This window comes from Sinohyriopsis cumingii, chromosome 3, assembly GCF_028554795.1.
Source record: "Sinohyriopsis cumingii isolate HCF-2022 chromosome 3, ASM2855479v2, whole genome shotgun sequence".
NCBI classification, from domain to species: domain Eukaryota; kingdom Metazoa; phylum Mollusca; class Bivalvia; order Unionida; family Unionidae; genus Sinohyriopsis; species Sinohyriopsis cumingii.
In genome coordinates this window covers 137,044,776-137,067,000 of record NC_142963.1, presented here as the reverse complement: position 1 = coordinate 137,067,000, position 22,225 = coordinate 137,044,776, and the positions used below count along the sequence as shown (strand labels likewise).

Sequence of the window (22,225 nt, the reverse complement as noted above, 5' to 3'; positions counted from 1 at the left end):
TGTCCTTATAGACAGTGCATTGTTAAGACATCCTTGATGGACAATGCATTGTCAAGTGGTGTCCTTATGGGCAGTGCATTGTCAAGTGGTGTCCTTATGGTCAGGGCATTGTCAAGACATATCCATGATGGACAGCGCATTGTCAAGTGGTATTCTTATGGACAGTGCATTGTCAAGTGGTGTCCTTATGGACAGTGCATTGTCAAGACATATCCATGATGGACAGTGCATTGTAAAGTTGTGTCCTTATGGACAGTGCATTGTTAAGATATGTCCATGATGGACAATGCATTGTCAAGTGGTGTCCTTATGGACAGTGCACTGTCAAGACATATCCTTGATGAACAGTGCATTGTCAAGTGGAGTCCTTATGGATAGTGCATTGTCAAGTGGTGATCTTATAAGACAGTGCATTGTAAAGTGGTGTCCTTATAGACAGTGCATTGTTAAGACATATCCTTGATGGACAGCGCATTGTAAAGTTGTGTCCTTATGGACAATACATTGTTAAGATATATCCATGATGGACAATGTAATGTCAAGTGGTGTCCTTATAGACAGTGCATTGTTAAGACATCCTTGATGGACAGTGCATTGTCAAGTGGTGTCCTTATGGACAGTGCATTGTCAAGTGGTGTCCTTATAGACAGTGCATTGTCAAATGGTGTCCTTATGGACAGTGCATTGTCAAGTGATGTCCTTATGGTCAGGGCGTTGTTTAGACATATATATGATGGACAATTAATTGTCAAGTGGTGTTCTTATGGACAGTGCATTGTCAAGTGGAGTCATTATGGACAGTACATTGTCAAGTGGTGTCCTTATAGACAGTGCATTGTCAAATGGTGTCCTTATGGACAGTGCATTGTCAAATGGTGTCCTTATGGACAGTGCATTGTCAGGTGGTGTCCTTATGGTCAGGGCATTGTTAAGACATATATATGATGGCCAATTAATTGTCAAGTGGTGTTCTTATGGACAGTGCATTGTCAAGTGGTGTCCTTATGGACTGTGCATTGTTAAGACATATTTATGATGGACAATGCATTGTCAAGTGGTGTCCTTATGGACAGTGCATTGTCAAGTGGTGTCCTTATAGACAGTGCATTGTTAAGACATCCTTGATGGACAATGCATTGTCAAGTGGTGTCCTTATGGACAGTGCATTGTCAAGTGGTGTCCTTATAGACAGTGCATTGTTAAGACATCCTTGATGGACAATGCATTGTCAAGTGTTGTCCTTATGGACAGTGCATTATCAAGTGGTGTCCTTATGGTCAGGGCATTGTCAAGACATATCCATGATGGACAGCACATTGTCAAGTGGTGTTCTTATGGACAGTGCATTGTCAAGTGGTGTCCTTATGGACAGTGCATTGTCAAGTCGTGTTCTTATGGACAGTGCATTGTCAAGTGGTGTCCTTACAGACAGTGTATTCTTAAGACATATTCTTGATGGACAATGCATTGTCAAGTGGTGTTCTTATGGACAGTGCATTGTCAAGTGGTGTCCTTATGGACAGTGCATTGTCAAGTGGTGTTCTTATGGACAGTGCATTGTCAAGTGGTGTCCTTACAGACAGTGTATTCTTAAGACATATCCTTGATGGACAGTGCATTGTCAAGTGGTGTCCAAATGGACAGTGCATTGTCAAGTGGTGTTCTTATGGACAGTGCATTGTCAAGTGGTGTCCTTATAGACAGTGTATTGTTAAGACATATCCATGATGGACAGTGCATTGTCAAGACACATCCTTGATGGACAGCGCATTGTGAAGTGGTGTCCTTATGGATAGTGCATTGTTAAGACATATCCTTGATGGACAGCACATTGTAAAGTTGTGTCCTTATGGACATTACATTGTTAAGATATATCCATGATGGACAGTGCAGCATAAAGTGGTGTCCTTATGGACAGTGCACTGTTAAGACATATCCTTGACGGACAGCACATTGTAAAGTTGTGTCCTTATGGATAGTGCATTGTCAAGACATATCCTTGATGGACAGTGCATTGTTTAGTGGTGTCCTTATAGACAATGCATTGTCAAGGCAACCTTGATTGACAGTGCATTGTCAAGACATATCCCTGATGAACAGTGCATTACCAAGTGGTGTCCATATGGTCAGTGCATTGTCAAGACATATCCTTGATGGACAGTACACTGTCAAGACATATCCTGATGTAAAGTGCATTGTCAAGACATATCCTTGATGGACAGTGCATTGTCATGACATATCCTTGATGGACAGTGCATTGTAAGGACATATCCTTGATGGACAGTACATTGTCAAGATATATCCTTAGTATTTTACCTAGTTATTGTAATTTTTAATACCATCTTTGATATTGGAGCTTACTGATTTGTCCCCCCCCCCCCACCAAATCAAGATGTTTGAACTGTATACCATGCGTTTTGGAGTAAGCTAGGAGTGTACATTTCAATTCTTTTCATGATTATCCAAAATTTCACCTTACAGGTACCATACTCTTTTACTATCTATTGTGTTAAGTACTGAACAGTTCATGAAATGAGATAGTCAATGTTTGTTAGCTGAGTAAATAATATATTGTCATGTACTAAAAATAGTATAATATTCCATGATGTACCTAATTGACACTGTATACAATAATGGGTCTAATATTCCATGATGTACTAATTGACACTGTGTACAAAAAGGGTATAATATTCCGTCATGTACCTAATTTACACTGTGTACAAAAAAGGTATAATATTCCGTGATGTACCTAATTGACACTGTATACAATAATGGGTCTAATATTCCATGATGTACCTAATTGACACTGTATACAATAATGGGTCTATTATTCCATGATGTACCTAATTGACACTGTATACAATAATGGGTCTATTATTCCATGATGTACCTAACTGACACTGTATACAATAATGGGTCTATTATTCCATGATGTACCTAATCTACACTGTATACAATAATGGGTCTAATATTCCATGATGTACCTAATTGACACTGTATACAATAATGGGTCTATTATTCCATGATGTACCTAATTGACACTGCATACAATAATGGGTCTATTATTCCATGATGTACCTAACTGACACTGTATACAATAATGGGTCTAATATTCCATGATGTACCTAATCTACACTGTATACAATAATGGGTCCAATATTCCATGATGTACCTAATCTACACTGTGTACAATAATGGGTCCAATATTCCATGATGTACCATAATCTAACCTGTATACAATAATGGATCTAATATTCCATGATGTACCTAATCTACACTATGTACAATAAAATAAATAAATTACATTGTGTACAATAATAGGCCTAAAGTTACTTCCTTTTTGCATTATGTAACACAGCAATGATTAAAACAATGTATCTTGTTATTGTTGATTATATTTAGATTTATAAGTTGTTTACCTGGATCTATTGCTCTCCCATCAAACTCTCGGTTTATAATGACATATTTCTGTTTATCCTGCGGTAACGGTGTTCCTGGTATTTCTTGCCTAGGTGATACTTGTGTGGATGGTACCTGTTGTGGCAACATGTGAGCAATGAGTGGTTGCCTGCTATATGTATTCCAATATGATGGTGGTGGAGAGTATTGTTCCGATGGTGTGTTGCTGTTGCCTCCATACTCCTCCTTGAGTGGTTTTTTTGGGTGCTGATTTTCAGATTTTCCTTGAGTCTGAGATTGTAGTTTTCTTCTAGGATAATTTTTCCAGGGGTCCTCATTCTCCATTGTCATTGGCTGTACTTTACTATTCTGTGAAAATAAATCCATATCAGTAGAGTTGTGCCAATCATACAAATTTTGAGCCCGAGTCAGAAATTTTGTTTTGACCAATCACAAATGACAGTACTTTTGAAAGCTCATTTTTGATTGGCTAATATTGGACCTCATTCTCAGACTTGTTTACAGTGTAGCTTCTTTGTAATGATTAAATATAGCTATCTTGGCCATGAATTTCAATGCATTCAATGAACTGCATGTTACTTAAGGTAATATGGTAAAACAAAAGCAAATAAATTATTACTAATGTTTGTAAGATAGAAGAATATTTTTTAAAAATATTGTATTTCCCTCATCTGATAGGAGTCAAAATCATATACCTTTCACTCTTGTTAATATTAAGAATTTAATTTATTTAGATGTTATTATGAACCAGTGTACTATAATCAACCAAATAACAATATGCAAATTCTGGTTAATATTTTGATATGAAGTTTAAAATTAAATTTGAAAAAAATAAATAAAAAGATAGGACAAAGAGCAGAACAAGATCAGTGAAGTTTCAAAGAATAAAATCATCATTGATAATATATTCGATTGAGACCGTAAATAACAATTTCCACAGGTCTCAATTGGGACATGAATATGCATTTTCCTCTTCTGGTAATGCTGAAATTAAAGTCCATTATAGTGGCAAGAATGGCATCATTCATCATTAAGAAACCCCAGCCTATAAAAACATATTAACCAAGACAAGAAATATGCCATCAATGAAATCCATATTCATGGAATAAGTGGACAGGTGCACCGAGACACTTTCTGCCAACTTTATAGCTGAACATAATCTTCCATTTCAATATCAGATCATGTTTCTCATCTAGTCGAAATAATGTTTCCAGACTTGGAAATTGCATAAAAGTTCTCACGGACAAAAACTACTCACATTATGACCCAAGTTTTCAGTCCTTATTGGGATGAGAAAGTCACAGACATGTGCCGCAATAAAAAATTAATGATTCTTATTCATGAGTCAAATGATCAAGGGGAAATGCTGACAGTTCATATTTTTGACAAGAATGTCCACAATATTCCATCGAATACCAACTTGTAACATTGGATACCAACTTTTAACATTGAATACCAACTTGTAACATTGAATACCAACTTGTAACATTGAATACCAACTTGTAACATCGGATACCAACTTGTAGCATTGGATACCAACTTGTAACATTGGATACAAACTTGTAACATTGAATACCAACTTGTAGCATTGGATACCAACTTGTAACATTGGATACCACTGGATACCAACTTGTGACATTGGATACCAACTTGTAACATTGGATACCAGCTTGTAACAGTGGCTACCAACTTGTAACATTGAATACCAACTTGTAACATTGGATAAGCATAACTCATCTTTGCATGCTTGGATAAAATATTCATGTACAAGTATTATTAAAGTTTAACAATTTTATTGTTCATAAGAAATCATGATCAAAATTGTGTAATAATAATGATAATAATAATAAAAATAAAAATAATAATAATAATAATGAGGTTAATAGGAATAAAGTACAGGAATTAATCCATAATGCCTGGGATGAATTACATTTTTGTCTTTATCTATAACACTAGTATGGGATAATTGTTTTGGATTTTATTGTTATTGCTATAATATGGTCATAGTGATGACAACGAAGACAAAAAGAAGCCCGCAAATTAGACATGATGTCTGCAAATTAGACATGATGTCTGCAAATTAGACACGATGTCTGCAAATTAGACATGATGTCTGCAAATTAGACACGATGTCTGCAAATTAGACACGATGTCTGCAAATTAGACACGATGTCTTCAAATTAGGCATAAAGTCCCAAAGGATGCAGTGGTATAATTTACACATCAGTGCTTTATGTGGACAGTCTTCTGACATTAAAACAACATTACATGATTGGGAGTACAATAAATACTACTCGGATAACGTTCTATGATCAATAATGATAATATCAGCTAATGACGGGTGAACAATGAAACCATATTATCTGTCTGCAAAGCTAACTGGAAGTTAAAAGAAGACATGGACACCTTTAATGGAACATTTCACTCAAGAGGTTGTTTTTTTTAAAACTGTTTCATGAAAATTTTAAAAGAATTATATTGATAGAAGTGCATATTAATTAAATTTTCCCATGAGGTGAAAATCACATATCAAATCGTACAATTTTCATCAAGCAATTAAATTGAACTGAGGTAGGTTCAGAATCATACATCATGTAAATGTATGTATGATTTTTCTATATACATGAAGGTATCATTTTTCTAATTTATAAAAAAATTTAAATTAAAAAAAAAGGAAGTTATTATTTTTCAGGGGAATGTTATGGAATTAAATGAGTAATTTTTTATTATTAATTAAATGAGTAATTTTTTATTATTAATTAAATGAGTAATTTTTTATTATTAATTAAATGAGTAATTTTTTTGTTTTTTGATAGATGAAGCAGACTGAATGCTTGGCATATTTTGTGACAGTCCTTATGAAGTGAATAGTAAAACTAAAATTAAGGACTTCTTTAACACATTAACCCCTAGCGATGACTTAACAGGGTAGGAGGTAGTAGCATACTGCTGAGCTCTGTACTGTCATGGTCATGCATGATACACTAACGTGGGTGGTATTATAGAAAGGTAAACAGATGTAGCTCTACAATGATACCAAATAACCTGGATATCTAGTTGCACTACAAAATACAGATAAAAAAAACTCATTTTTTGGACCCAACTTTTTTCTACCCAAATTTCGCCTGTGGTCGGAATCCGATTTTGTGTCCGGATTTTAGACTTTTTGGTCTCAGATCTAAGGCAAACCTGTATGAATTGCAAACAGACAGATGAGCCTTTGCAAAAAGTAGGATAAGATGGGGATTTGGAATAAAGAGTGGTCTCCATACAAAAATAATGGCTTTGTTTAGCAAAAAAAACCCCAACTTTTACCCTTCTGCTCCTGTGCAAGTCAAATAGCCAATGAAAAATGATGTTTGTAGCACAACTATAGTCTGATAATACAAACCCGTTTATTTGTACCCCCCTACCCATTTCAAAAACGAGAACGTTTAATGTGATAAAAAGTGCACAGAACTAAGTCAACTGAATCATTGACTTATAATTTCTAACCTGACTGTAACCAGAATGGCACTAATGCTGGCATCCCCTGTACCATTTCATGCTTAACGGACTTTCCATACTAACACGGCACCATATTGCATACACTATAGGCTAGGTTATTTCCATCAGACAAGATAATGACGTAGTTCATCCTGTTTGGCAAATGCTGAATAATTGCGTAAATTATATCACACTGAGAGTTTGGAATTATATCCCTCTGCATACATGAACACTGAACTTAAACCGCTTGTTAAATCCACACGAAAAGCATAGTTGTCATTTTCCTTTGCTTGTTGCTTGTTTTGACATTGTAAATATCGGAAGCAGACGATTTAAATATGTACATCTGTAGTTGTAATACACCCCTTTGCTAAAAATGGACTCGTCCAGAAACTGGAAATGGATCCGAGCATGTCTGTCTATTGCACTGAAAACTTCCGTTAAACATGAAACACGCGTAAGATGACGGTGTTAGGGCCACTCTACTCAGTCAGGTTAGAAACTATAAATCAACTAATGAATTGACTCAGTTCCTTGCACTTTTTATTACATTAAAGGTTTCTGTTATTTAAATCGGAAGGGGGGTACAAACAAACGGGAATGTAGAGTCAGACTATAGGCAGTATGTTATTGAAAGATCACTGGGGATTTGGTGATTTTTGATCTGTTGAGAAATAGCTTTCAAAATGTGTTTCCTACTCGATTTTTGGGCAAAAATGACAAAAACCTCCAGGGGTTAATGTGTTAAAGGATGGTCATGACTAACACTTGGAGATGTTTTTAAGTGAAGTGATTTTGGAATGTTCTTCTAAATTAAATGCTAACTTTGTTTTGCCATACTAACATTTGTGTCCATGTTACACAGTACATCTTGCTGTAATCTATCTCAGTGAATGGTATCAGCCATACAAGAAGGACATGGGGTTCACTGTACTTTAAATGGCTAACATTCTTGCATTTGATGTAACAGTGTAAAAACTAAAAAGGGGAGGGGGTGTAAATCATCTGACAACATTCAGACCCCACCGCCTACCTGTATTTGCTACTGAAGCGAATAAAAGCCATAAGGAACAAAATATTAAGATTTTTGTCTTATACTGGAGAAAAAAGCTATGAAAGATCCAAATTACACTCTTTAAGGTCTCTGTTAACTGCTCCATATGCACAATTTTTTAAGGAAAGCAGAATATTTAATTTTAAGAAAAAGACCGAATTTAACAGCTAATCAAATATATTCTGTGTATGAAGTGAAACAGAATAGTTTATCAGAACATCATGGTAGGTTTTGTTTTTACAAACTTTTAAATGTTAGGAGAGAAACTACTTCTGTGAGAAAGATTGTTTGGCTTTGATAAATATTGTTCCAGACAATTATGAATTTGTATTCATTCCTTCCACTATGTTTCCTTTGATGTATTCATATATTTTAGAGGTTCCCAGAGAAACATGTTAAAGTTATAACCCCAGTAGTTGCAAATGGCGTCAGTCCATGCAGTCTATTCTATTATATTATCTTCCAGTGTTTTGCATATGCTTCACTGTAAAAAGAATGGCATTACAACAACTGCAAGAACTCAACTATCACAAAGTACCTAAGAAACCCAGTACCCAATTTTGATACAAAATAAAAAAAGTTATCAAACATTTTCGTCCATGCATAATCATGGCAATAAATTGGATTTCCATTTAAATCAAGTCAGTTAAAACCTTTCAAAGTGTTTACCAATAATGACAAAATTATAGAATAAAATCAGTATGTAGTAAATTTTGTCTTTTTTAAAAATTAATTAATTAGTTTATTTATTGATGGGGGATCATCAAAACAGAAACATTTTTTAAATTCCAGGAAGGCCTGATTATTTAATGCCTGATGCTGACAATAATATTCTGTTCCAGGCCTCATCTGTCAGAAACCCAAAACTCTTTTCCAGGTGGCAAGTTAAATCATTTTCCAGGCATCAATAATATACATGTATTTTGCCTCAAATGTCACTGCTTTACATCTCAATTGCACCTGATGTACATCTCAATTGCACCTGATGTACATCTCAATTGCACCTGATGTACATCTCAATTGCACCCACTTTACAGCTCAGTTCCACTTAGTTTATGTCTCAGATCAGTTAATCAAATATTATTTATCACACCTGTTACAGTAATTTATCTCAAAATGAAGTCACATGTACGTCTTAATCACATATAAAGACTATTGCACAGGTGCAACTTCAGACAATATAGAACATACCCAAAACCTCAGGGTAAATAGAATAAAACCCTTGCTTCCAACCATACCTCAAATACACCTCTCCCTCAATAACTCGTGCACAACAGGGTCCACAAACATAGACTACACTATAATTGAAAAAATTCACTTTGACATTGACAAAACCATGGCGGGGCATTAGGGAGCCCTGCTGTTTAATTACAATCATGGTTAATAAAGTGGGTTTTCTGAAGTTGTTTGTTATTCTGTTTAAATAAAACTTATTTTCAAAATGTCCAACATGTGATACATCATTCCAAATGGTTTCAACAACCATTACTTGTATGCAAAAAATCTGTTACTGTATTATGTCACTGCTTTTTGTTTTCTTGATGAGTCTGGTTCCCATAATGGTGTTTAATATCATCCTGCCAAATCAGGAGTCCCCACAGCAGGGAACTAGACTAACTGTTGATACACCACCAAACAAAATTCCTCTTTTGTTTTAAAAACACGCGACATTTATTTCCTGAGGCAATCGTCTACATCAAAACTAAAATTTTGTATTGTTCAATTACTACAATACTGATGGTATGATTTCATTGGAAGTAATAATGAAACTTCTTATCATCTTTCAGGATTTCTCTAAGTGCCAGTTCAAGAATTATCTGAAACTCACTTGCCCACAATGGTCCATATCAGTGAAATCAAGCTCTTTATTTTACAAAGTATTCATTTCGCTTGCTATTTTTGATCACAGTTATAAAAGAGTCAGCTAATTTAAGGTAGTTTATGTTACATACACAATAATATTTATAACAGTCTCTGAATGATCAAATGAAGTGAGTTGACATAAGACTGGGGCCGCTAGATTTTAAGTATGTAGGCTTTTCATGCCTTTTAACTTTTCTTTTATTCCACTTCCTTTGATTCAAAAGATCCATGCCTGACCTCTCATTATAAGCGAGTTCACAAGTTATCAGGGCGCGAGTTATCGAGGGAGTGGTGTAAAACAAAAGTTACAGCAATATTTGAAGAATATATTTGATAAATACAACTCTCATGACAAGTTATGCATGTGCAGTAAATTGAATTTTGATAAGTTAAATCTTATGGCAAGAACAGAAAGCATAATTTATTTCCTAGCCAATCACATGCCCTATGTAGCCAATCATATCCTCTATGTAGCCAATCACATGACCTACTCAACATTTAGCCAATCAGTCATGACCTTAACTCAACATGTAGCCAATCATATAACCTACTTAGCCATTTTTTGGACAATACGAGGCTGTTTCATACCCACTTATTCCACAGATACATACCTGCCAAGTTCCTGTGGTGTTTTTTATATACACTGATTACAGATACATACCTAGCAACTTCCTGTGGTAGTGTTCTATGGATACTGATTCCACAGATACATACCTGCCAACATTCTCTAGTTGTGTTTTATATATGCCAATTCCACACAGATACATACCTATCAACATTCTCTAGCTGTGTTTTATATATGCCAATTCCACACAGATACATACCTGCCACTATTACACCATGTAGACACTTAGTGACTTGGCATATATGCCAATATTTGCAATTTTAATTGTTAAATTAGTACAAATAGTCAAAAAGTATCAGTGAAAAGATAAGTAATTCATTTATATGATATCATTTTGAGACACACTTACTGTCTTTTTATTGTTGGTCCTCAGCCTTTCTTTAGCATGGATGTTGCTTGTGTAACATGTTTTTCAAGGCATTTTAAAAGTTTAATTGTTTCTTTTAAAGGCAACTTTACTCTCTAAAATGTGAACACCTCTGAATGACGACCACTTTTCATCAGTAAGACCAGTCAAATTTTGCTGCAATTTGGGATTAGCACTTGCATAACTATGAAATACCTGGGGGCGCCTTGAGTGGCCGAGTGGTCTAAAACACTCATTGTTATAGATCATTACCATCTCACCTCTGTCTCTTTGTGGGTTCAAGTCTCAGGTTCAGCCAATGTTGTGAGAAAGCTTGCCAGTAGCTTCTTGTGGGTTAGTGGTTCTTACTGGGGTTTTCCCCTGGTTCTTCCTCCACCATTTATACTGGCCGCTTTGTATAGCCTGTATTGTGCTGAAAAATGGCATTAAATCCTGCAACAACAACAACAACAACAATGAAATACCTGCATGTTAGCATCATTATTTTGCCACTTGAAAAATAAGAGAATAAATTAAATAACTAGCAAAGAACATTATAATTGATGACTTGGTGTGATACTCACAGGCAAATCGGGAATCTGTTACTTACTGAATTAGGCAAAATTGATGATTAGGTAAAAATAATGATTTGGTATGACATTCATGGACCAAATGGAATCTTGTTACTTACTGTACTAGGTAAAATTGATGATTAGGTGTGATATTCATTGACCAAATGGAAGTCTGTTACTTACTGAATTAGGCAAAATTGATGATTAGGTGTGATATTCATTGACCAAATGGAAGTCTGTTACTTACTGTACTAGGTAGAATTGATGATTTGGTGTGATATTCATTGACCAAATGGAAGTCTGTTACTTACTGTACTAGGTAAAATTGATGATTTTGTGTGATATTCATTGACCAAATGGAAGTCTGTTACTTGCTGTACTAGGTAAAATTGATGATTTTGTGTGATATTCATTGACCAAATGGAAGTCTGTTACTTACTGAATTAGGCAAAATTGATGATTAGGTGTAATATTCATTGACCAAATGGAAGTCTGTTACTTACTGTACTAGGTAAAATTGATGATTTTGTGTGATATTCATTGACCAAATGGAAGTCTGTTGCTTACTGTACTAGGTAGAATTGATGATTTGGTGTGATATTCATTGACCAAATGGAAGTCTGTTACTTACTGTACTAGGTAGAATTGATGATTTGGTGTGATATTCATTGACCAAATGGAAGTCTGTTACTTACTGTAGTAGGTAAAATTGATGATTTTGTGTGATATTCATTGACCAAATGGAAGTCTGTTACTTACTGTACTAGGTAAAATTGATGACTGATACTCACAGACCAAAAGGAGTCTGTTACTTACTGAATTAGGTACAGGCATGGCAACAACAGCAGGGGGTGAGTGACTCTTGTTGAACGGTTGCACCTCAGAATCTGTAATATTACCAAACTTGAAGGTTAACAGATTATTTATACAAGTTCACTTGATACAAAATCTATGAATTACTACAATTAAGCAGAGTATGGCAAATAATTTAAAGCTAGCTGTTCTATTTCATCATACCTGGTATGTATGGAATACATTATATACCAGGGAACCTTGTTTACTCTGATACCAGTACTCTGTTTACTCTAATTGATACCAGTACTCTGTTTACTCTAATTGATACCAGTACTCTGTTTGCTCTAATTGATACCAGTATTCTGTTTACTCTAATTGATACCAGTACTCTGTTTGCTCTAATTGATACCAGTACTCTGTTTACTCTAATTGATACCAGTACTCTGTTTACTCTAACTGGTACCAGGACTCTGTTTACTCTAATTGATACCATTACTGTTTACTCAAACTGATACCAGTACTCTGTTTACTCTAACTGATACCAGTACTCTGTTTACTCTAATTGATACCAGTACTGTTTACTCTAATTGATACCATTACTCTGTTTACTCAAACTGATACCAGTACTCTGTTTACTCAAACTGATACCAGTACTCTGTTTACTCTAATTGATACCAGTACTCTGTTTACTCTAATTGATACCAGTACTCTGTTTACTCTAACTGATACCAGGACTCTGTTTACTCTAACTGGTACCAGTACTATGTTTACTCTAATTGATACCAGTACTCTGTTTACTCTAACTGATACCAGGACTCTGTTTACTCTAACTGGTACCAGTACTATGTTTACTCTAATTGATACCAGTACTCTGTTTACTCTAATTGATACCAGTACTCTGTTTACTCTAACTGGTACCAGGACTTTGCTTACTCAAACTGATACCAGTACTCTGTTTACTCTAATTCATACCAGTACTATGTTTACTCAAACTGATACAAGAACTCTCTTTACTCTGATACCAGTACTCTGTTTACTCAGATGATACCAGAATGTTTTTTCTTCTTCAAATTTAAGTTTCCAGACTGGAACTCTACTCTGGAATAGTATTCCAGTTGAGATTTGAAATGCCCACTCTATTTCCTTCTTCCAAATCCAGTATATCCAGTGGCTTCAGAGATGCAGCGAAAATACATTCCTTTGTATGAGGGCCTCAAGGCAGATTAGTTCTTAGCTAATTGTGATACCCTCTTTAAATAAGGTCATATTATTATTAATATTGATACCAGTAGTTTACTCTAATCGATACCAGTACTCTGTTTACTCTAAATGATACAAGTATATGTACTCTGTTTACTCTAAATGATACAAGTACATGTACTGTTTACTCTGATAACAGTAATCTGTTTGCTCTGATTTATACATGTACTCTGTTTACTGATAAAAGTACTCTGTTAACTGTGATACAAGTACTTTGTTTATTCTAACTGATACTAGTAATATGTTTACTCTAATTCTAAAGATATTAAGGATCTGATATTTTAAATTAAATTTTACTAGTCAAATTTAAAGTATACTCCCCAGATTCCATGTACTTCATACCTGAACAGCCCTTCTAATAACAATCATTTAAGGTGAATAAATAGATGCAGATTATTTCAACCTCCACATCCCTTACAATAGATTGCGTTCCACTGCATTTGAAGTTTGTATGTATATAAAAATATATATATATATACTGTATATATATATATATATATATATATATATATATATATATATATATATATATATATATATATATATATATACCCTTTCCCCACATACAGAATATTACTGGCTAACCATTACTAGATGAATGACAGCACCCTTCCCCCCTTTCATACAATTAAACTAAATGGTGCTGAAACAGCAGAAATATGACCCAGTTATGCCATGATGTTGACCTGTTTACCCAAATTTGTCAAAGCCTTCCTGAAACCCCAATACTTTACTTACTAGTGATATGTTCTCACACCCAACTTATATTAGTTTCTGTGATGCTGCCCTTAAGTTACACAGATTTATCATTGCTTCCCTCACATCAATCTCTGAAATTCCCAAATGTACTAAACTCACAGATCCAACATATTACTAGTTAGAAACCTGATATTGGCACTGCTATATATTTTACTTTTTCCCACACTAAAATCCCTTTGGTCATATGTACTAAGAATCCCTTTGGTCATATTTGTATTGTAAATGTTGCTAATACTAAAACATTTTTTTATATTTATTCAACTTTATTCTTGGAGTCAGCTGGTTGGGTGTCAGTACTGTTATCACTATTCCGCAAATAGATGAGTACCATGCATAACAAAGTTACCTCCCTTTTTATGCTATAATTTCCTCTGGTTTAGATTATCCTGGGGGCTGGCAAGTGGGTAGTGGTTCAAAACACTTTTTGTTATTAATTTAAAAATTATTTACAACAAGAACAAACCATGTACAAAGTTAGTCCCCTTGGTCTCCTACCCCATAGGGCTTGTGCCATGAAGCTCACTACAAACTATTGCCAAGGCCTTATAAGGAAGGAATAACTGATTTAAAGAGAGGCTGCATATATGTTGATGCCAATAGCTGAGGTAAGACAATCTCACAGGGGGCCCCGAGTGGCCGAGTGGTCTAAAGCGTTCGCCATTACGGATCACTGCCATCTCACCTCTGTCTGCGCCGGTTCGAGTCTCAGATTCAGCCAATGTAGATATGTGAGAAAGCATGCCAGTAGCTTCTCGTGGGTCGGTGGTTCTTTCTGGGGTTTTCCCAGGTTCTTCCTCCACCATTAATACTGGCCGCCATATATGGCCTATCATGTGCTGAAAAATGGCGTTAAACCCCACAACAACAACAACAATCTCACACCAGTACAAGATAATACAATCTCACACCAGTACAAGGTAATACAATCTCACACCAGTACAAGGTAATACAATCTCACACCAGTATAAGGTACTACAATCTCACACCAGTACAAGGTAATACAATCTCACACCAGTGCAAGGTAATACAATCTCTTACCAGTGCAAGGTAATACAATCTCACACCAGTACAAGGTAATACAATCTCACACTAGTACAAGGTAATAGTCTGACACCAGTACAAGGTAATTCAGTCTCACACCAGTACAAAGCAAGCTAAAAATCAGTGCATGTCAAACATAAGTAGGATAGCTCAAGGTCTGCACTATGAAAAATAAATACCTAGCAACTTAGAATGAAACTGATCTGCGATAGAATGTCAAAAAACAGAACTTTACTTTTATCTCATTTAATTCATATAAAAAATAATAATTTGTTGTAAGCAAGACTTTTCTGCTTATTATGGTGCTTTTTCAATATTAAATGCACCAATAATAATACTGCGGTCATGTCTTCAGCATGATGACATCATCTAGTGTTGTCAAACGCATCATTGATTTTATGATTCCCACATATATTTCTCACATCAGAAAACTATGTCACACAGGAATCGGAGAAAAACATTTTTGTGAGCTAATATTTTGAGTTTGAGAGAGGCATTCAGATTCAAGATGATTAATGGAACTGTTATTGTTCCTACATCTCACAAACTTTATAAACTTTTGCGCATGGGTGTTTGCAGGAAATTTTTTAGGAGAGGGGGCCAAAACTGATTTTCCACAGGGGTGGGTGGGGCAAAGTCAAAATCAAAGGGACCAGGCTAGTATAAATGTACAATATATACAATGGACACAACTCTCTTGTAAATTTATTATTAAAAAAACCTGCCTATAACAGTAACTTTTTACACACAAATTTCTTGTCAAAGCTCTCATAACATATAACACAGTAATTTTCATTGAAATTACTAAAATGTATGTATGGTCACAGGCATCTTTCAACCTTAATGCAATCTCAAAAATGGATCTTACACATGTTTTTATTCAACCTGACCATGCTGGGTAAGAGAATGCCCCTCCAAACTGAAGAGTTTACAGCAATATCAAAAGGAGTTAACTCTTTCAGCATTATGACCTCTTATTCCTTTACTTTCAGGGTTAAATCAATCTTAAAAACATACTTGTTTTTATACAACATGTTGGATGAAAAAATGCTGTTGCTATTGTGGGGTTTAATGCCATTTTTCAGCACACGATAGTCTGTACATGGCGGCCAGTATTAATGGTGGAGGAAGAACCTGGGAAAACCCCAGGAAGAACTACCAACCCACAAGAAGCTACTGGCAAGCTTTCTCACATACCTACATTGGCCAAATCCTAGAGTTGATCCCATGCAGACAGAGGTGAGATGGCAGTGATCTGTAACAGACAGCACTTTAGACCACTCCGCCACTCGGGTCCCCATGAAAAAATGCACCAGCCTCCAATGTGAAAACTTTCACAAACATTGTCAAAAGGAGGTAACTTGTCTAGTAGTATAATATACACACTCAATGAGAATACGTTTTTATTATTATGAGTGTGCATTTATTATGATGAAATAAAAATTGTAAGCACAGAGTGTGGGTACCATATACACTTGCTTAAAAGTCAACAATTTTTACCAGAAATTTGATTTATTCAAAGTTGGGGTCCTCTTATAAAAAAAGTGACATAAAAAAAAATTGATAATTTATGGGTAATGTTGGAAAATCTAGATGTTTGTTGTAAACAAAAATACTGTGAATTCAAACATTTTTATGCCACTGTTCTAATTTGGAAATGTTCAAATAGTAGTCACTGTTGACCCATTTCATTATGGTATTTATTACAGAATACCTATATCTACATTTATTTGGATTTTAAAATATTCAAGGTAAATTATATTAAATACTACCCACTGCAAAGTGAAGTGCCCATAAATGTTGTTTATTGTGGGTATTTAAAACAAAGAATATATCTTCCATTTTCATGCAAGCCTAACAAACTATATTTGCATTAATGCTGAATCAACACTTTTTGATGTAATATAAGTTCTGATTTAAACTGTATTTTCCTTTTCCATTAGTTAGATTTTAAATTCCAAAGTGACATTTTCCAAGTTTTTGGCCAGTGCATTTGATCTGATAAGTCCTTGCATTGCAAACACATTTGGTCTCAAGTTGACAATCATTTGGATCAAGCCCTGAATACAGTATTATGTACTTGTTCAGTACCAAGCAGAGTTCTACATCTTCCAGTGAATGTTCCATCTTAATCCCTTTTACACTGTAAAGGCAGCATCCTCTTTATTTTCCCATGTGACAACCCTTTCATCAAGGCACGTGTTTGACACTTGCTCAGTGCCAAGTAACAGAGGGTGTTTATTTCAACTCTTTGATCCTGCCACATAATTGACATGTGGTTAGTTTCATCCTTTAATAGATTTCACAGGCTGTATAATAACATGTTACTTACAGAGCCTAAGCTCAGTCTCTACTTAAGCACCTGCATATGACAGTGAAACCAAGGAAACATAGTTGGACAATATTTATGATGACTAGACAATGATGATTTACAGTGAATAGATCATGCTGGAGGGTATCAGAACTTTATCAGGCAATGATGATATCTTGGACACTGTACCAGATGACATTAGATACTGAAATTTATAGGATACTGTGAATTAAAAAAATGTGGACTTCGAACTTGCCACACAGGGAAAGTCATTGAACATGCCACACAGAGGAAGTCTTTGATCTTGCTTCCCAGCTACTTTGGCATGTGTAACAGTACATGTGATCCTTTGGCTATTAACATTGACATACACTGTAACAATCCTTTGACTTCACTAACATTGACATACACTGTAACAGTACATGTAATCCTTTGACTTCACTAACATTGACATACACTGTAACAGTACATGTAATCCTTTGACTTTACTAACACTGACATACACTGTAACAGTACATGTGATCCTTTGGCTATTAACATTGACATACACTGTAACAGTACATGTGATCCTTTGACTATTAATATTGACATACACTGTAACAGTACATGTATCATTTGACTTCACTAACATCGACATACACTGTAACAGCATGATCAACTGAGACTGATGCAACATTTTGTTGTAATCATTGATCTAAAGATGACATGTATTGGAAGGCATAGGTCTTACACTACATCTTTTAAATTTTCTGTTCTTAAAAAGGGGGAGGGGGCATTAATTAGTGTGGGGGGTAGAAATTAGTGAGTATATGGTAATCGCATTTTACATTGATTCTGTCGCTATTTTTCATAAACAACCATCTGGTTAGTTTCTTTGTCAAATGTGCAACTTTAACTCATGATGAGTCACCCCATCCTACTTGCAAAATAGACCCTCAAAACTTACAGAAGGGTCAAAGAGAAATTGGCATTTTGTACCCCTAAATGGGGGGGTCAACTTATAATAATCAAATTGACTTATAAGCAATATGGTATTACAGTATTTTGATATTCAAAATTTGGGAGAATCTGGATAATTTACTAAAATACAATATAATAATTTCTTCAATAAATAAATGTGAAAAAGTTATATAAAATTCTAAAAATTGCAAAATAAAATGCTGCAGAACTTTCTTGTTATATAATAACTCTGACCTTTCCTGTTATTTTTAAATTTTGAATTGGAAACTCGATCACCATCCTCAGCGAGAGTGGCTCTTTCCTTCCCCTTAGGTCCTACCCTAAAACAAAAACAAGAAAAGGAACAGGAGTTAAAACTGCATTAAACATAACCTCCATTGTGCAACCACTCACTGTCTTTCAAGGGGATTTTTCTCACTTCTCACAGAATTGGGTGGTTATGACAGATTTGACCTCCACTATGCAATCACTCACTGTCTTTCAAGGGGATTTTTCTCACTTCTCACAGAATTGGGAAGTTCTGACAGATTTGATCTCCACTATGCAACCACTCACTGTCTTTCAAGGGGATTTTTCTCACTTCTCACAGAATTGGGAAGTTCTGACAGATTTGATCTCCACTATGCAACCACTCACTGTCTTTCAAGGGGATTTTTCTCACTTCTCACAGAATTGGGAAGTTCTGACAGATTTGATCTCCACTATGCAACCACTCACTGTCATGCAAGGGGATTTTTCTCACTTCTCACAGAATTGGGTGGTTATGACAGATTTGACCTCCACTATGCAACCACTCACTGTCTTTCAAGGGGATTTTTCTCACTTCTCACAGAATTGGGTAGTTAAGACAGATCTGACCTCCACTATGCAACCACTCACTGTCTTTCAAGGGGATTTTTCTCACTTCTCACAGAATTGGGAAGTTCTGACAGATTTGATCTCCACTATGCAACCACTCACTGTCTTTCAAGGGGATTTTTCTCACTTCTCACAGAATTGGGTGGTTATGACAGATTTGACCTCCACTATGCAACCACTCACTGTCTTTCAAGGGGATTTTTCTCACTTCTCACAGAATTGGGTGGTTATGACAGATCTGACCTCCACTATGCAACCACTCACTGTCTTTCAAGGAGATTTTTCTCACTTCTCACAGAATTGGGAAGTTCTGACAGATTTGATCTCCACTATGCAACCACTCACTGTCTTTCAAGGGGATTTTTCTCACTTCTCACAGAATTGGGAAGTTCTGACAGATTTGATCTCCACTATGCAACCACTCACTGTCATGCAAGGGGATTTTTCTCACTTCTCACAGAATTGGATGGTTATGACAGATTTGACCTCCACTATGCAACCACTCACTGTCTTTCAAGGGGATTTTTCTCACTTCTCACAGAATTGGGTAGTTAAGACAGATCTGACCTCCACTATGCAACCACTCACTGTCTTTCAAGGGGATTTTTCTCACTTCTCACAGAATTGGGAAGTTCTGACAGATTTGATCTCCACTATGCAACCACTCACTGTCTTTCAAGGGGATTTTTCTCACTTCTCACAGAATTGGGTGGTTATGACAGATTTGACCTCCACTATGCAACCACTCACTGTCTTTCAAGGGGATTTTTCTCACTTCTCACAGAATTGGGTGGTTATGACAGATCTGACCTCCACTATGCAACCACTCACTGTCTTTCAAGGAGATTTTTCTCACTTCTCACAGAATTGGGAAGTTCTGACAGATTTGATCTCCACTATGCAACCACTCACTGTCTTTCAAGGGGATTTTTCTCACTTCTCACAGAATTGGGTGGTTATGACAGATTTGATCTCCACTATGCAACCACTCACTGTCATGCAAGGGGATTTTTCTCACTTCTCACAGAATTGGGTGGTTATGACAGATTTGACCTCCACTATGCAACCACTCACTGTCTTTCAAGGGGATTTTTCTCACTTCTCACAGAATTGGGTGGTTATGACAGATCTGACCTCCACTATGCAACCACTCACTGTCTTTCAAAGGGATTTTTCTCACTTCTCACAGAACTGGGTGGTTATGACAGATCTGACCTCCACTATGCAACCACTCACTGTCTTTCAAGGAGACTTTTCTCACTTCTCACAGAATTGGGAAGTTCTGACAGATTTGATCTCCACTATGCAACCACTCACTGTCTTTCAAGGGGATTTTTCTCACTTCTCACAGAATTGGGAAGTTCTGACAGATTTGATCTCCACTATGCAACCACTCACTGTCATGCAAGGGGATTTTTCTCAATTCTCACAGAATTGGGTGGTTAAGACAGATTTGAATGCATTTTCTCACAGCTTGATAAGCAAATTAGTTAATCAAATTATTATTATTATAATTAAATTAATAACTCTGATGTAACAAAGAATTCATAATGCTAATATTTAACACTGACTTCCATTTCCAGCTCATTATCACTGAAAGTATTAATTTATTTTCCTCAAACTGTGTACAGATTTAAACCTAGAAAGTGGACTAACTCCATTTAATTTGGTCATTTTGTGTTGATATGTGAATACAGCTTGCTTGTTTCAACACAATTTTCAAGACGTTTTGTAATGAAGTGAGAACATGGCTTGCCTGTTTCAACACATTTATCTAGACATTTTGTGTTGAAATGAGAACACAGCTTGCCTGTTTCAACACAATTTTCTAGACATTTGGCAAGGCAATGAGAACACAGTTTGTCTGTTTCAACACATTTTTCTAGACATTTTGTGATGAAATGAGAACACAGCTTGCCTGTTTCAACACAATTTTCTAGATATTTTGCAAGGAAATGAGAACACAGCTTGCCTGTTTCAACACAATTTTCTAGACATTTTGTGATGAAATGAGAATGTGGCTTGCCAGTTTCAACACATTTTTCTAGACATTTTGATTGTTGTTGTTGTAAGGTTTAATGCCATTTTTCAGCACACTATAGGCTATACATGGCGGCCAGTATTAATGGTGGAAGAAGAACCCAGGAAAACCATGTGAAGAACCACCGACCCACAAAAAGCTACTGGCAAACTTTCTCACATGCCCACACTGGCAGAATCTGAGACTCGAACCCATCCAGACAGAGGTGAGATGGCAGTGATCCGTAACGGACAGCGCTTTAGACCACTCGGCCACTCGGGGCCTCCAGACATTTTGACATGAATGAGAACACATCTTGCCTGTTTCAACACAATTTTCTAGACATTTTGTGTTGAAATGAGAACACGGTCTTATGTCACTTGTTTAGACTCGAATAAACAGTAACACAAGAAAGAGTGAAAACAAGCTTTTAAAAATACAATAATTTATTTCCCTGGAAAAATTCTGTAAAAATGAAAAAATATGAACTTATGGTTTTATAGAATCAAATCCAAAAATAATCAGAGAATAAAATTTTAGTAGTTCTAATAACAAAATGTTCAACTGATTTCACGTCTGAATCTCAGCAAAGAATCCAATATGGAAGACGATGACATATGCTGTAACCTGTAGTGTTGAAGTCTACAGTAACTTGTAGAAATAAAAATTATCACTCCAGTTTCTGAAAGCTAAATAAATTTTGATAAAAAACTGTCCTTGTTTCACAATATTACATGAGCACATGTATTTCCCAGAAAAATATAATTAATCCTTTTGAATCCAAGTAATTTGAAATAACTCAATGCAAGTAATTTGAAATAACTCTGAAGAGCACAACATAATACAGTTTAACAG

The 22,225-nt window shown here is 35.6% G+C and overlaps 1 protein-coding gene across 1 annotated transcript in view; it reads right to left on the bottom strand.

Moving 5' to 3' along the window:
* The window catches only part of LOC149803933 (protocadherin Fat 4-like), a 67,042-nt gene that overhangs the window by 5,972 nt on the left and 38,845 nt on the right, over positions 1-22,225 (bottom strand). The window contains exons 10-12 of the mRNA XM_089954018.1: positions 18,727-18,812; positions 12,183-12,253; positions 3,420-3,768 (exon numbers count right to left, since the gene is read on the bottom strand). Of these exons, the coding sequence (XP_089810144.1) occupies positions 3,420-3,768; positions 12,183-12,253; positions 18,727-18,812 (506 nt within the window). The remainder of the gene's footprint in view (positions 1-3,419; positions 3,769-12,182; positions 12,254-18,726; positions 18,813-22,225) is intronic.